We start from the raw sequence: 12,936 nt of genomic DNA, 5'->3' as shown, positions 1-12,936 counted from the left end.
TCAGTTTTCAGAGATTATTTTATACGCTATGTATACGTATGTGTTCCAGTTTTGTAATTTTCATATATATTTCAGATTGTACTCATACACATTATATCCACTAGAATGTTAAGAGAAAACAATATGAGAGTGAGGTGTGTGTATATGGGTCACTCAGATAATTCCAATTTTATGCCCAGGTCATTTCTCTACCACAGGATTACTAGAGTAAAGGGCAATCAGATTACTTCCCTTGCTGCATTCTTTCTGGTGTATGCTAATTTCCTGTATTTATATCCAAAAGGTTCTGCCAAGAAATCTTGCCCTTCCCTTTGTTGAAGTCTCCAGGAACTTGGGCATCCCTCCTATCCTGGTCCATGCAGACTTGGTGCTGACAAACTGGACCACTAGGGATCCTGAAAGGTAAGACAGGGAGTGAGTGCTTTGGATGTGAATTGATGGAAACTTCCTCTCCTTACAGTAAAGGCCTGGCGTTTTCAGCTATGTGTGATTCTAGATGTTCATATTTAGTGTCTGCTTTATGGTTCCAAAGAACTTGTGTTCAAGTTCAAAATTTACATGTCCCGGAAGTTTCTTCTCAATCCACTCTGAATACATTGGAGCAGGCTACTTTTTCTTGTTTTCTTCCACATCCAATCTGAATTTCTTAACTTGACCTTCAAGCTCTTGCATAATTAGGCTTCATTCATTCTCTCTCATCAAATTTCCATTCCACAACATGCCTTCCATTCATGTCAAATTAGGGCCAGTGACTTCAATAAGTCATCCTGATATAATGATCATAAATGATTGTGATTATGATTATGATTATAGGTGAATTAAGAGTAGGGCTCTAGAAAGTTAGATTGAGAATTTGATTAATAATGCTATCTCTTCTACCTAGCTGGCATCAATCCTTGGAAAGTTGGGCTGGGAATGTAGATAAGTATTGGTCTAAAGAAAAAATAGTGTGAGTTTTTAACAAACAATAATTAATCAGAATGGGTGGAAAAGGTGAATTGTTAAATTTCCCTTTGAACTTTATTATCACAACCAAATTTATTTCAGGCTGTAGGTACAAGAAATAGTACTTTTGTAACTTAATAAAATAACTAAAGGGACATTTAGGTTAGATGTGAGGAAGAACTTCCTCAGCTTGAGGGTTGTAGGTACCACAAGAATGCCAGAGGAGATGATGGGAATCTGTTCTAGATGATTAAACACTTAATATAACATTATAGATTTTGGGGCTAATTTATGTGCTTCTTGGAAGAAGGGAGGCCATCTCATCTCTCTAAGGAAGCCTGAGGCTTGGGAGGATACATTTTCCATAATATTAATCGTGATCTTTGACCAGTTCTTTCATAACAAAATTAGTGACCAGCTGCTGAATCTGACTCAGAGTTTTGACAGAAAGAAATAATATATGTATGTGCAGAAATAATTCTTGTCAAGGCATTGGGTGTTGAGTCAGCTGGATTTCTGGTTTGAAGAGAAAGAGAGAAACAGGAAAGGTTGAAGGGAAAAAAAAATGTCTGGACTGGAATGGTTAAATCAACAATACAACAACAAGGGGCTAGTTGCCCAGTGAGTGAGTGAGCAGGGCTGCATCCCAGAGAGGCAGACACAGTCTGGGGCTCAGTAGTTAGCTTTCTTGGTGATTAAGTTTGGAGTCTTTTAATATGCCTTCCATAGAGCTAAGTGCTGTAGAGAAATGGAAGACATGGAAGCAAAGGGCACCAACATGGTTAAAGAACAAGACAAATGTCAAAGAGGGACATAAGCAATAGCCCTTAAGCATTTCAAAGCAATTATATCAATGCAGGCTTTAAAAATCAGGAAACAGCTTGGTGAGGAAGTGAAACTTGATCTGATGCTAAAGGTAAGTAAGAGTATAATAATTATAACATAAATATGGGTTTGTGGCAATGACAAATATATAAAAGGAATAAGATAATTTATCATGGTGGCCACAGGCTAAATATTCTTGGGCTCCCGTGTGAGTGGAGATTTAGCTTACTCCTTGTCACACAGTGACTTTCAGGGAAGGAAAATTTTTCCTTTCTTCCCTTCTAGGTTCTTTGCCTGGTCTGATAATTACATTGACATAAGACAGATCAATAGAAGAAAAATGAAATTAATTATTTTACCTATGAGAGCCCATAAAATATGAGACTCAGACAAGTGACCAAAACGGGAAGACTTTGTACCTTTAGACAAGAAAACAATACATTTGGGAAGAATTGACAAGACATAGGGGTTTGGGCTTAGGGTTATCAAATTAGTGAAGGTGTATTTACACAGGCTTCTTGGCCCTAAATTCCCTCTCGGGTTAATTTTCCTGGTACAGGTTGGGTACCTGTCACATACCAGATTTATTTCCTGCTTTCAGGGGAACAAAGGAAGTCAGAATGTCCTTCTTGTGCCAGCTCTTTCTTACATAACATTAGTTCAAATAATCAGTGTGCCAAAGCAGTGCATTTGGGGTGGAGCATTGTGCTCTCCTTCAGACCCACAGTGTAGTCACGACCTGTGACATCCAAAGTGTGCATGGATGTGTGTGTGTGCATGTGCATTTGGACACAAATGTATGTGCCTGTGTCTATGTCCTCTCAAAACGCATACCAGTTTAGAAACTGATTTGTTCTTTTACTTCCTTTTTCTCTTTGTGGTTATCGATACTGAAATTTGACTAGACCCCTGGAAATCAGGTAAGTTCTCAGAAATCGTTCACTAACTTTATAATCCATACTAACTAAAAGCTTACAAATAAATGAAAAGGAAAGCACATCAAATTTTGTATATAGTATATAAACTATCTAAAAATGCCTGAAAAAGAACAAGACAGGAATATTTCACTCTCACCACTGAACATAGTACTAGAAGTCTTAGCCTCAGCAATCAGACAACAAAAAGAAATAAAAGGCATCCAAATTGGCAATGAAGAAATCAAACTTTCACTATTCATAGATGATATGATATTCTTTTTAGAAAACCCAAAGACTCCACCAAAAATTTGCTAGAATGAATACATGAATTCAGCAAAGTTGCAGGACATAAAGTCAGCATACAGAAATCACTGCAGTTCTTTTCTTTTCTTTTTTTTTTTAAATGTCTATTTATTGTGAGACAGAGCATGTGGGGGAGGGGAGGGGAGAGAGAGAAAATCCCAAGCAAGCTCCACATTCAATGCAGAGCCCAATGTGGGGCTGGATCTCACAGCTGTGAGATTATGACCTGAGCTGATATCAAGAATCAGAGGCTCAACCAACTATGCCACACAGGTGCCCCAGAAATATGTTGCATTTCTATACATCAGTAATGAAGCAGCAGAAAAAGAAATAAAGGAATTGATCCCATTTGCAATTGCACCCAAAACAATAAGATACATATAAATAAACCTAACCAAAGAGGTAAATGAACTGTACTCTGAAAACTATAGAACACTTATGAAAGAAACTGAAAAAGACACAAGAAATGGAAAAAACATTCCATACTCATGAATTGGAAGAACAAACATTGTTAAAATGCCTATACTACCCAAAGCAATGTATACATTCAATGCAATCCCTATCAAAATACCACCAGCATTTTTCACAGAGCTAGAACAAACGATTCTAAAATTTGTATGGAACCACAAAAGACCCCAAATGGCCAAAGCAATCCTGAGAAAGAACAGCAAAACTGGGGGCATCACGACTCCAGACTTCAAGCTTTAATGCAAAGCTTGTCCTCAAGACATTTGTCCTCAAGACAATATGGTACTGGCACAAAAACAGACACATAGATCAGTGGAACAGAATAGGAAACCCAGAAATGGACCCCCAACTATGTGGTCAATTCATCTTTGACAAAGCAGGAAAGAATATCCAATGGAAAAAAAGACAGCCTCTTCAACAAATGGTTTTGGGAAAACTGGATGACAACATGCAGAAGAAAGAAACTGGACCACTTTCTTACCCAAAACACAAAAATAAATTCGCCATGGATGAAAGACCTAAATGTGAGACAGGAAACCATCAAAATTCTACAGGAGAACATAGGCAGAAACCTTTCTGACCTAGGCCATAGCAACTTCTTATGAGACATGTTGCTAGAGGCAAGGGAAACAAGCAAAGATGAACTATTTCAGCCAACAAAACTGAAAGGCAGTCTACAGAATGGGAGAATATATTTGCAAGTGACATATCAGATAAAGGGTTAGTATCTATAAAGTACTTACCAAATTCAACACCCCGAAAAATAAATAATCCAGTTAAGAAATAGGGAGAAAGCATGAATAGACATTTTTCCAAAGAAGACATCCAGATGGCTAACAGGCACATGAAAAGATACTCAAAACCACTCATCATCAGGGAAATACAAATCACAACCACAATGAGATACCACCTCACTCCTGTCAGAATAGCTAAAATTAACAACACAGGAAACAACAGATGTTGGCGAGGATGTGGAGTAACAGCAACCCTCTTACAGTATTAGTGGGAATGCAAATTGATGCAGTCACTGTGGAAAATAGTATGGAGGTTCCTCAAAAAGTCAAAAATAGAACTGCCCTATGATCCAGCAATTTCACCAGTAGGTATTTACCCAAAGGATAAAAAAAAATATAGATTCATAGTGTACATGTGCTCCAATGTTTATAGCAGCATTATCAACAATAGTCAAAATGTGGAGAGAACCCAAATGTCCACAGACTGATGAATGGATAAAGGAGATATGATATATACACACATACACACATACATACATATATACATACACACACACACACACACACACACACACATACACACACAATGGGATATTACTCTGCCATCAAAAAGAATGAAATCATGGGGCACCTGAGTGGCTCAACTGGTTGAACCTCCATCTCTTGATTTCTGCTCAGGTTGTGATATCATAGTTGTGATCTCACATTCATGAAATGGAGCCCCACATGTAGCTCTGCACTGAGCACGGAGCCTGCTTGGGATTCTCTCTCTCTCTGTGTCCCTCTCATGCTTGCACTCTTTCTCTCAAAATAAATAAACAAACATTAAAAAAAAAAAAAAGAATGAAATCTTGCAATTTCCAAAGACGTGGAGTGAGCTAGACAGTATTATGCTAACAAAAATAAATCAGTCACAGAAAGACAAATACTATATGATTTCATTCATATGTGGAATTAAAGAAGAAAAACAGATGAACATATGGAAAGGAAAAAAAAGAGAGAGTGGGAAGCAAAACATAAGAAACTCTTGTAATTTTTTTTATAAATTCTTTTTAATGTTTATTTTTGATAGAGAGAGGGAGGGCATGAGTGGGGGAAGGGCAGAGAGAGAGAGGGAGGCGCAGAATCTGAAGTAGACTCCAGCTTGAGCTGTCGGCACAGAGCCTGATGCAGGGCTCAAACTCAGCAACTGTGAAATCATGACCTGAGCCAAAGTTGGACGCTTAACCAACTGAGCCAGCCAGGCACTCTTTCGTAAGAGACTCTTAATGATGGAAAACAAACTGAGGGTTAATGGAGGGAGGTGGGTGGTGGATGGTATAAATGGGTTATGGGTATTAAAGAGGGAACTTGTTATGATGAGCACTGGGTGCTATATGTAACTGATGAGTCACTAAATTAAAAAAAATTTTAATTAAAAAAATTAAAAAATAAAAATAAAAATGCCTGAAAAAAAGATTAGAGGGAAATGTGCCAAAAATTAAAAGTCCAAAAATTAACAATGGTCCCTGTGCTTTGTAAGGATTAGGGGATTAATTTTCTTTACTATATTTTCAAGTCTGTTCATAATGAAGTAAATAAAGTTCAATGCAAGAAAAGAAAAGAAAAAAGACTTTAAAAATTCTCTAAATCCTCTGTGATTCTTTGAAGTCTAAGACCTGAAAAAGATCTATGGTCTCACCATAGCTTGTATGAAAGGCCAAAATTGTAGAGTGGTTTCTATAGCTACAGAAGAATCCCTTTGAAATATCTTGTTTTACATGGACTGGAGCTCATGGGCCAGGTTTGGTCCAGACATCCTCAGGCTCCTCTTTCCCCAGAGAGCAAAATTAGCCTCTAAATTGACATTGCCTCTCCTCAGCTCAATGAAGGCATTCTGTATAAAAACTGTAGCTCAGCAGATGGAGATTGGAAGGATGAAGAAGCCACTTTCCACACAAGTGTAACTTCGCTGGCACAATGGAGTTCCTGACTTATTTTTCTTTTGTGTTTTTTTTTTCATCTCTGGTCATGCTTAAAATGTTAGAGACAGAAGTGATTTATGGAGTGAAATTTTAGGTTTTGCAGATTGGACTGACATCTGGGATATTTGAATCTAGATAGCTGGTCTTTTAAAGATGATTCTATGACGGTCTTGCAGCTGTCATTCTTACGTAATACAGCACTTGGGGAAAAAGGTCACTGATGAGAGAAAGCACTCACATGAGTTATGAGATATTCCTGCCCTGGTCCTGTGACTAATCAGCTGCATGACTTTGGGGAAACCATTTTGCTTCCTTGGGCCATAGTTTCAAGTCTAAAAAAGGAGCATGAAATTAGCTGTTGTCTGTGGTCACTATACCTCTAAGACTGCCCCTGCTCCTGACGGGGATGGTGTGATGGGCCACAGACTGGCCCTGTGGAGAATCAGCAGTGCCTGCCCACTTATATGTCAGCTGTTCCACTGGGAGGCCATGCTAGACTTTGAGAGTCCTCTGGTCCTTGACCATGGTCTTGAATAAGTCTGCACTCTTTCCTTTCTGGAGCAGAGCTGGAGGCAGATTCTCCTCCTCAGAGCTATTCTACAGAGATGAGAGGGGTTTTCTTCAAGTCTACTTGCTCTTGCATTTGTCTGGCTCTGAGGTGGTCTTTGGGCCCTGCTCACACCACAGTGTACAAACCTCTCTAAACATGTGGTCATTTCCTTCCCAAGGAACTTGGACGTAATTTTCTCATTTCCTGGGGAAGAAAGCCTGCGTGGCTTTATACTGGTGACTGTTTTGGTGGAGAAAGCAGCAGTACCTGGGATTAAGGTATTTTCTTCATGGCATTTTTTTTTTTTTGTCCTAAATGAGAAATTAGTCTGAGCTTTACTTCCCACCAAGTCCCTTTCCCTGTAGAGAACTAATAATTATAGATGAATATCGGCCTTGTCCTACTTGGTGTATGTCTGGGAAAAGAGGTCTGATCTCTAGCCCACAGCTCTCCCTTTCTTCAACTACTGCATCACTTGGAATGACCATTCAACCATTCAACTGACATGTCTTGTTCTGAGTAATGTATGTCTGGGAGAACAAGACAGATACTGTTCTGGATGCCATAGAAGCTCACCATCCAGTAGAGAAAGATGGACTGATGTATGGGGTAACAAGAAAAAAAAACAAAAACAAAAACAAAAACCCAGTGTTTTTCATGAAAAAACATCTAAGACCTAATCCAGACTTGCAGGATCAGGCAAAGGGAAATGACAGCTGAAGTTAAAATCTGAGTGATGTATGGGAATTAAGCAGGAAGTAAGAATGGAAGTGGGTATTCATTCCTGGCAGAGAAAACTGTTATGCAAAAGTGTCAGAAAACAGTGAACCCTCTTCAGAGGACAGTGAACCCTCATTGAGAATACCTAGCCCTGAGCTTGCATATTTGAACTCCTTCAGGGGTCAGGTAGATAACAGAAAGTTCAGGTATAAAACAAATGAAGGTGGAGTGACAGGTGATCATCTAGGGAATGCTTGCCTTGCACAAAGATATTTAGATTAGATTTAAGTCTTTCCTCACTACCTTCCCTGGTGAACATTCTTTGAGTGCTTACTGTGTCCTCAGTAGAGTGACCAGATCATGGGATGATTACCTTAGCACCCTCTTTCAGTCTCAAAAGTGAAACTATATGCTTACTTTACTTCTCCTTCGTGTGTTTAGTTCACTGAAAGATACAGAGTAAAGCATTGGTCTTCAAAATATAGCTCAAATAAGGTAGAAACTGCCCGAGGACAAGGAAGTCTTCCTGGTGAATGGAGCTCATTGATGCTATGGGATCTACAGACTCTGTCTGATTTTATGTACAACAGAGCTCAGGAGTGAGGCTGCCCTAGTTCAAGGTCCTAGAAGTAGAAATGATCATAATGATGAAGGACCATAAGGCAAGCTGAGGGCCAAACACAAGCTAGCACAACCCATCCCCTCCCCAAGTGGGATATGTGTGATATTTCTCAGGCACTTCTGGCTGCCCAAGAACAAAGGAAAGAGGGAACAGATGGTTAACTGATAGAAATTACTGTCATACAGGACATGAGTCTCCATCAGTTTACAAAGGTCTTACAAAGGTCTTTACAAGAAAAAGGCAATCTTATCAATAGCCTAATCTCCAGAAACCTGTGGACTCAGTTTTCTGGAGCCCTAATATCACCTTCCCCTCCACAGTGTTGTGGGGAACAAAGGCAAGAAGGAAATTGCAGGTAAAATTACATTTCTTTATAACGTGCAGCCCATTGACAAATACTTAAGGCAAATACAAAGCAGACCATTTCTCCAGGAACCCCCTATTGTCATAATGTTAATGCCTTACTAGAGGGAAAACAACCTTAGCTTGACAGCAGCAAGGCCTCAGGCATCTTAGACGTTCTCTTTAGCATATCAAAGTCCTTCTGGAGGCCTCCCCCCAACTCCATAGTATATAACCAGTCACTCTGTACAACTCCAGTGCCCAAGGGTCCTGTCCCTGTGCTTTCATAAGATCACCTTTTTGCACCAAAGACATCTCAAAAATTGTTTCTTGGCCATTGACTCCAGACCCCCACCACTCCAAAACCCCATTAATAATATGAGATAAATCCAGAAGAAAGAACAAAATTGATTAGAGTTATGCCCTTGAGAGGTACAAGAAGTAGCAGTCAATGGAAAAGCTCCAGAAAGTCTTAACTAGGGATCTATCTGAAGGGTGCCCAGAAAGATTCTGGCTCTCAGGAAAACCTCACAGGATATTTAGTTTAGGAATGCCCCTGGGGAGCCCTGCCTAACAATCCAGCAGTCAGATGGGTCCCCTTTTTCTAGATTCCCACAGCTTTGCTGCTCTACCTCAGTGGACTGAATGTTAATGAATTGAGTGAATGAATCTCCTCTTCAGGCACTTGTTGAGGCAGTGAATGCCATCTTGCAGCCCAGCCAGAACTTGTTGCTTCAAGCTCTGCAGCGACTGAGACTCTGCATTCAGGATATCACCAGAACTTTAGGACAAATGCATGGTATGAGGCTTCTGAAGGCTGAGGGCTTTGCTCGGGAAGACATAAAATGTCAAAATGTCAATGTCTTTGTTTTAAGGCAACCAAATGTTGTTCATGCTACTGAAAAATGAACTCTCAGTTTGCAGTGACTTTCTCATGGTTTTATCGTTCTTTATATCTCTTGTGATTCAGTTGTTTCCTCTTCTGGCTAGCCAAAATGTTCTTTGCATGTAGAGGTCTTACAGTAACGAAGCTGGGGCTGAAAGGGTGGAGCACACGACATTGGTTGTATAAGGTCTATCCAGCAATGTTAGGTTACTGAAGGACAGAATTGTGATATGAGAGAGTTTGTCCTTACACTCTCTAAAGCCTCTCTCATTCTTTGTTCTCTAGTGGAAGCTGAGATGACTGACCTTGGCTTTGGGCCTTATCTGAGGGGCCTTCCATTGCTCCTCCTCTGAGGCTAGTTTAAAGAGGAGTTGTTACAGGTGTGGCCGGTTAATCTTATCCTAAGGACTGCAGCTCTTAACTCCTTTATCAGAAGAATCTAGAAAATGTAATTGTGTGTTTGAAGAAGGTGTGGGAGAGGGGTGTGATCTGTTTAACAAGAGGGTAAGGATCTAAGTTATCAGTTTCCATGGATCCTGCTTCACTGACAAATAGAGGGAGTCCAGGAAAGGAGAGGTTTATGGGAAACAGGACAGGAGGAAGCAAGGGAGGGAGGGAGAAAGGGAGGACACCAGCTTTATTACTTTTTATTAAGGGAGTAAATTTATTTGTCATCTCAGACTCTCTGCACTAGTGGAAGTCCATCAGAAGTCACAGGACTATGTATTATTTCCATTCAACATCCTATTTTATATTTCAGATCCACACTTCCTCCACTTCCCTGAATTTTAATTTTAAAGCCCTCCTGATCACATCAAACAAGCTCTCTAAACTGAGTGACATAGATTTGAGCCTTAACAAGGTACCCTGAGTTTATTAGTCAGGACATCAAGACCAGGGGAAGTGACACTGCAGGTGCATTCAGATCATATTGATAAGGGAGCATAAGGCAAGCTGACACCCTGCATCCCCCCTCCCCCACCCCACCTCAGGTGGAGTATGTGTGATATTTGTCAGGCACTTCTGGCTGCCCAAGAACAAAGGAAAGGGGAAACAGATGGTTAACGGATAAAAATTATAGTCGTGCAGGACAGGAGTTTACAAATGTCTTAGTAAGTTTACAAATGTCTTAGTAAATTGTAATAAAAAGGCAATCTTATCAGTAGCCTAATCTCCAGAAACCTGTGGACTCAGTTTCCTGGAGCCCTAATATTACCGTTCCTCCTTCGTGATGTGGGGAACAAAGGCAAGAAGGAAATGGCAGGTAAAGTTACATTTCTTTATAATCTGCAGCCCCTTAACAAGTACTTGAGGCAAATACAGAGTGTACCATTTCTCCAGGAACCCCCTTCTGTCATAATGTTAATGCCTTACTAGAAGGAAAACAACCTTAGCTTGACAATAGCAAGGCCTCAGGTATCTTAGGCATCCCCTTTAGCATGTCAAAGTCCCTCTGGAGGCTCCCCCCAACTCCATAGTATATAACCAGTCACTCTGCACAACCCCAGTGCAGCATTTACTGCCCAAGGGTTCTGTCCCTGTGCTTTCATAGGATCACCTTTTTGCACCAAAGACACCTCAAGAATTCCTTCTTGGCAGTCAGCTCCAGACCCCCATGACCCCCAAACCCCATTAGTATGAAAGAACAGAAGTGAGTAGTCTGGAAACTCATGAGAGACCCCTCACCCTGTCACACTGCCTGCTGCAGTAAGAGGGCACAGTCCTGTCTGTCACAAGCTTTCCTAGTGCTCATTGTCAGAGTCACTTTCTCAGCCCAGGCCAGCCCAGTGCTCTGTCTCCATTATCCCCTGCAGGAGTCTGGTGGCCTGGGAGATTGCAGGGCTACTTTCCTTGTTTTGTTAAAAAGTTAATTTTCCCACACAGGCATGATTTATTCTAAAAGTTGTATCTGTAGTCACCGCAGTGAAACAGGAGTGCATCAGACTGCATTTTCCAAACAAGGCACAAAATCTTCTATCTCATAGGCTCCTTTCCAATGTGGCTCTGACGTGCCTGTCCTCAAGGAGTGCAGGCTGTGTCCTCACTTGTGGTATTGGTGGGCCTGTGACATGCCCGTAATCAATAGCACGCAGCAGAAGTGATGCTGCGTGAGCTTTGAGGGAAGGCTAGAGGGGGTGATGCAACTGTTACCTTGTATACTGAATCACCACGTAAAAATGCCACCTGCTCTGAGGCCACCATGCTGTGAGTGAGAACACCAGGCCTCACGGAGAGGCCATATGTAGGTGCTCTAGTTGGAAGCTGCCATGGAAGCGAATGAACCCTTGGATGACTCTAGATTTCCACCTTCAAACCGTCCTCAGTCTTCTAGTCATCCACCTGGGGGCCCAAATACTGTGACACGCAGTGTGTCCTGTGTCCCGTCCTGTGTCCTGTCCCCTGTGTCCTGTCCAAATTTCTAGCCCGCAGATTCCAAGAGCATCATATACTGGTTGTTTCATGCCCCTCACTTGGGAGTGGTTTGTTATGCAGCCACAGTAAACAGAAAAATGAAATGATAAAAATAACAAATACTAGAAACTTCAAGGGTTTTTTATTTATTTATTTTTTTATTTTTTAAGTTTTAAGTTTTACTTATGAGAGAGAGAGAGAGAGCACACAGGTTGGAGAGGGGCAGAGAAAGGGAGAGACAGAATCCCAAGCAGGCTCCATGCTGTCAGCACAGAGCCTGATCTGGAACTTGAACTCACGAGCTGTGAGATCTGAGATCGGGACCTGAGCCGAGATCAAGAGTCAGACACTTCACCAACTGCACCACTCAGGTGCCCCTGGAAACTGCCAGGTGTAAGGAATCACATAAATTGTGTCATTGTGTCTGGTTTGTAGTTGATGACTTTTTTCTGATGATCTTTAGAGCTCAGCAGCACTTTCCCCTCTGCTGCCTCTCCCCCCACACCAAATGGAGCTCATGAATTTTTTTTTTCTTTCTGGGCTCAGCTTTAGCAAGAGTTGTGTGCTCTACTCCCTTCTTCCATAATTACGTCATTTCCAGGCAGGATAGCTTGAAAACATGCCCAACGCAGAGGAGAAGGTACTCTTTATTTTAAGGCTTCAATTTATATTTCTGAGAACCCCCATGTTATAACTGGGCCTTTGCCCAGCCCACAGGTGATTCCACCTCACAACCTTAACCTAGTCCTCAGCGCAGACGGACTCCTCTTCAGGCGGAAGTCCGTCACAGCACTAGACTTCTAGACCACACCCACACTGTGCATTGCTGGCTGAGTGTCAGCGCTGTGCACCTGTAAGATCCGTGTCTAGCTCCCCTTTTCTGGGTGATTTGCAGAGAGCTCAACCAGGCCTGGGCATTGTGCTCTGTTGGAAGGCTAAAATATGTTCGGATTTCCAAGCATCCCGATTACACAAGCATGTCTTTTGGCAGGTTTCTGAATACCTCCTGTTTCTAAGAGTTAATTTCCTCCTTAGAAACGCTGAGAGAGAAATTTCTCTCCAAAATGCCACGGAAAGTTTTGCCTTGTATTTCCTTCTGAATCAACACAGTTTCCATCTTCTCCTTGACAGATTGCTGCCTGTAAGAATTTTTCCTTTAATGATAGCAAGGAGTCAAAATGTTTCCTTCTAAGAGTTTGGCATGTGTTTAAGTCAGGTTTCTTACTCGGTGAGTTGGTACTAAATGAT

The 12,936-nt window shown here is 41.2% G+C and overlaps 1 protein-coding gene across 2 annotated transcripts in view; it reads left to right on the top strand.

Annotated features, from left to right (window-relative positions):
- Positions 1 to 12,936, top strand: part of IDO2 (indoleamine 2,3-dioxygenase 2) — a 79,009-nt gene that overhangs the window by 46,001 nt on the left and 20,072 nt on the right. For both annotated transcript variants that reach the window (XM_058720590.1, XM_058720591.1), the window contains 4 exons: positions 284 to 402; positions 2,676 to 2,690; positions 6,885 to 6,984; positions 9,072 to 9,189. In XM_058720590.1, coding sequence (XP_058576573.1) covers positions 284 to 402; positions 2,676 to 2,690; positions 6,885 to 6,984; positions 9,072 to 9,189 — 352 coding nt within the window. The remainder of the gene's footprint in view (positions 1 to 283; positions 403 to 2,675; positions 2,691 to 6,884; positions 6,985 to 9,071; positions 9,190 to 12,936) is intronic.

This window comes from Neofelis nebulosa, chromosome 3, assembly GCF_028018385.1.
Source record: "Neofelis nebulosa isolate mNeoNeb1 chromosome 3, mNeoNeb1.pri, whole genome shotgun sequence".
Lineage (NCBI taxonomy): Eukaryota > Metazoa > Chordata > Mammalia > Carnivora > Felidae > Neofelis > Neofelis nebulosa.
Note: the sequence above shows the minus strand (reverse complement) of the source record. Positions and strands in the feature narration are given on the sequence as shown.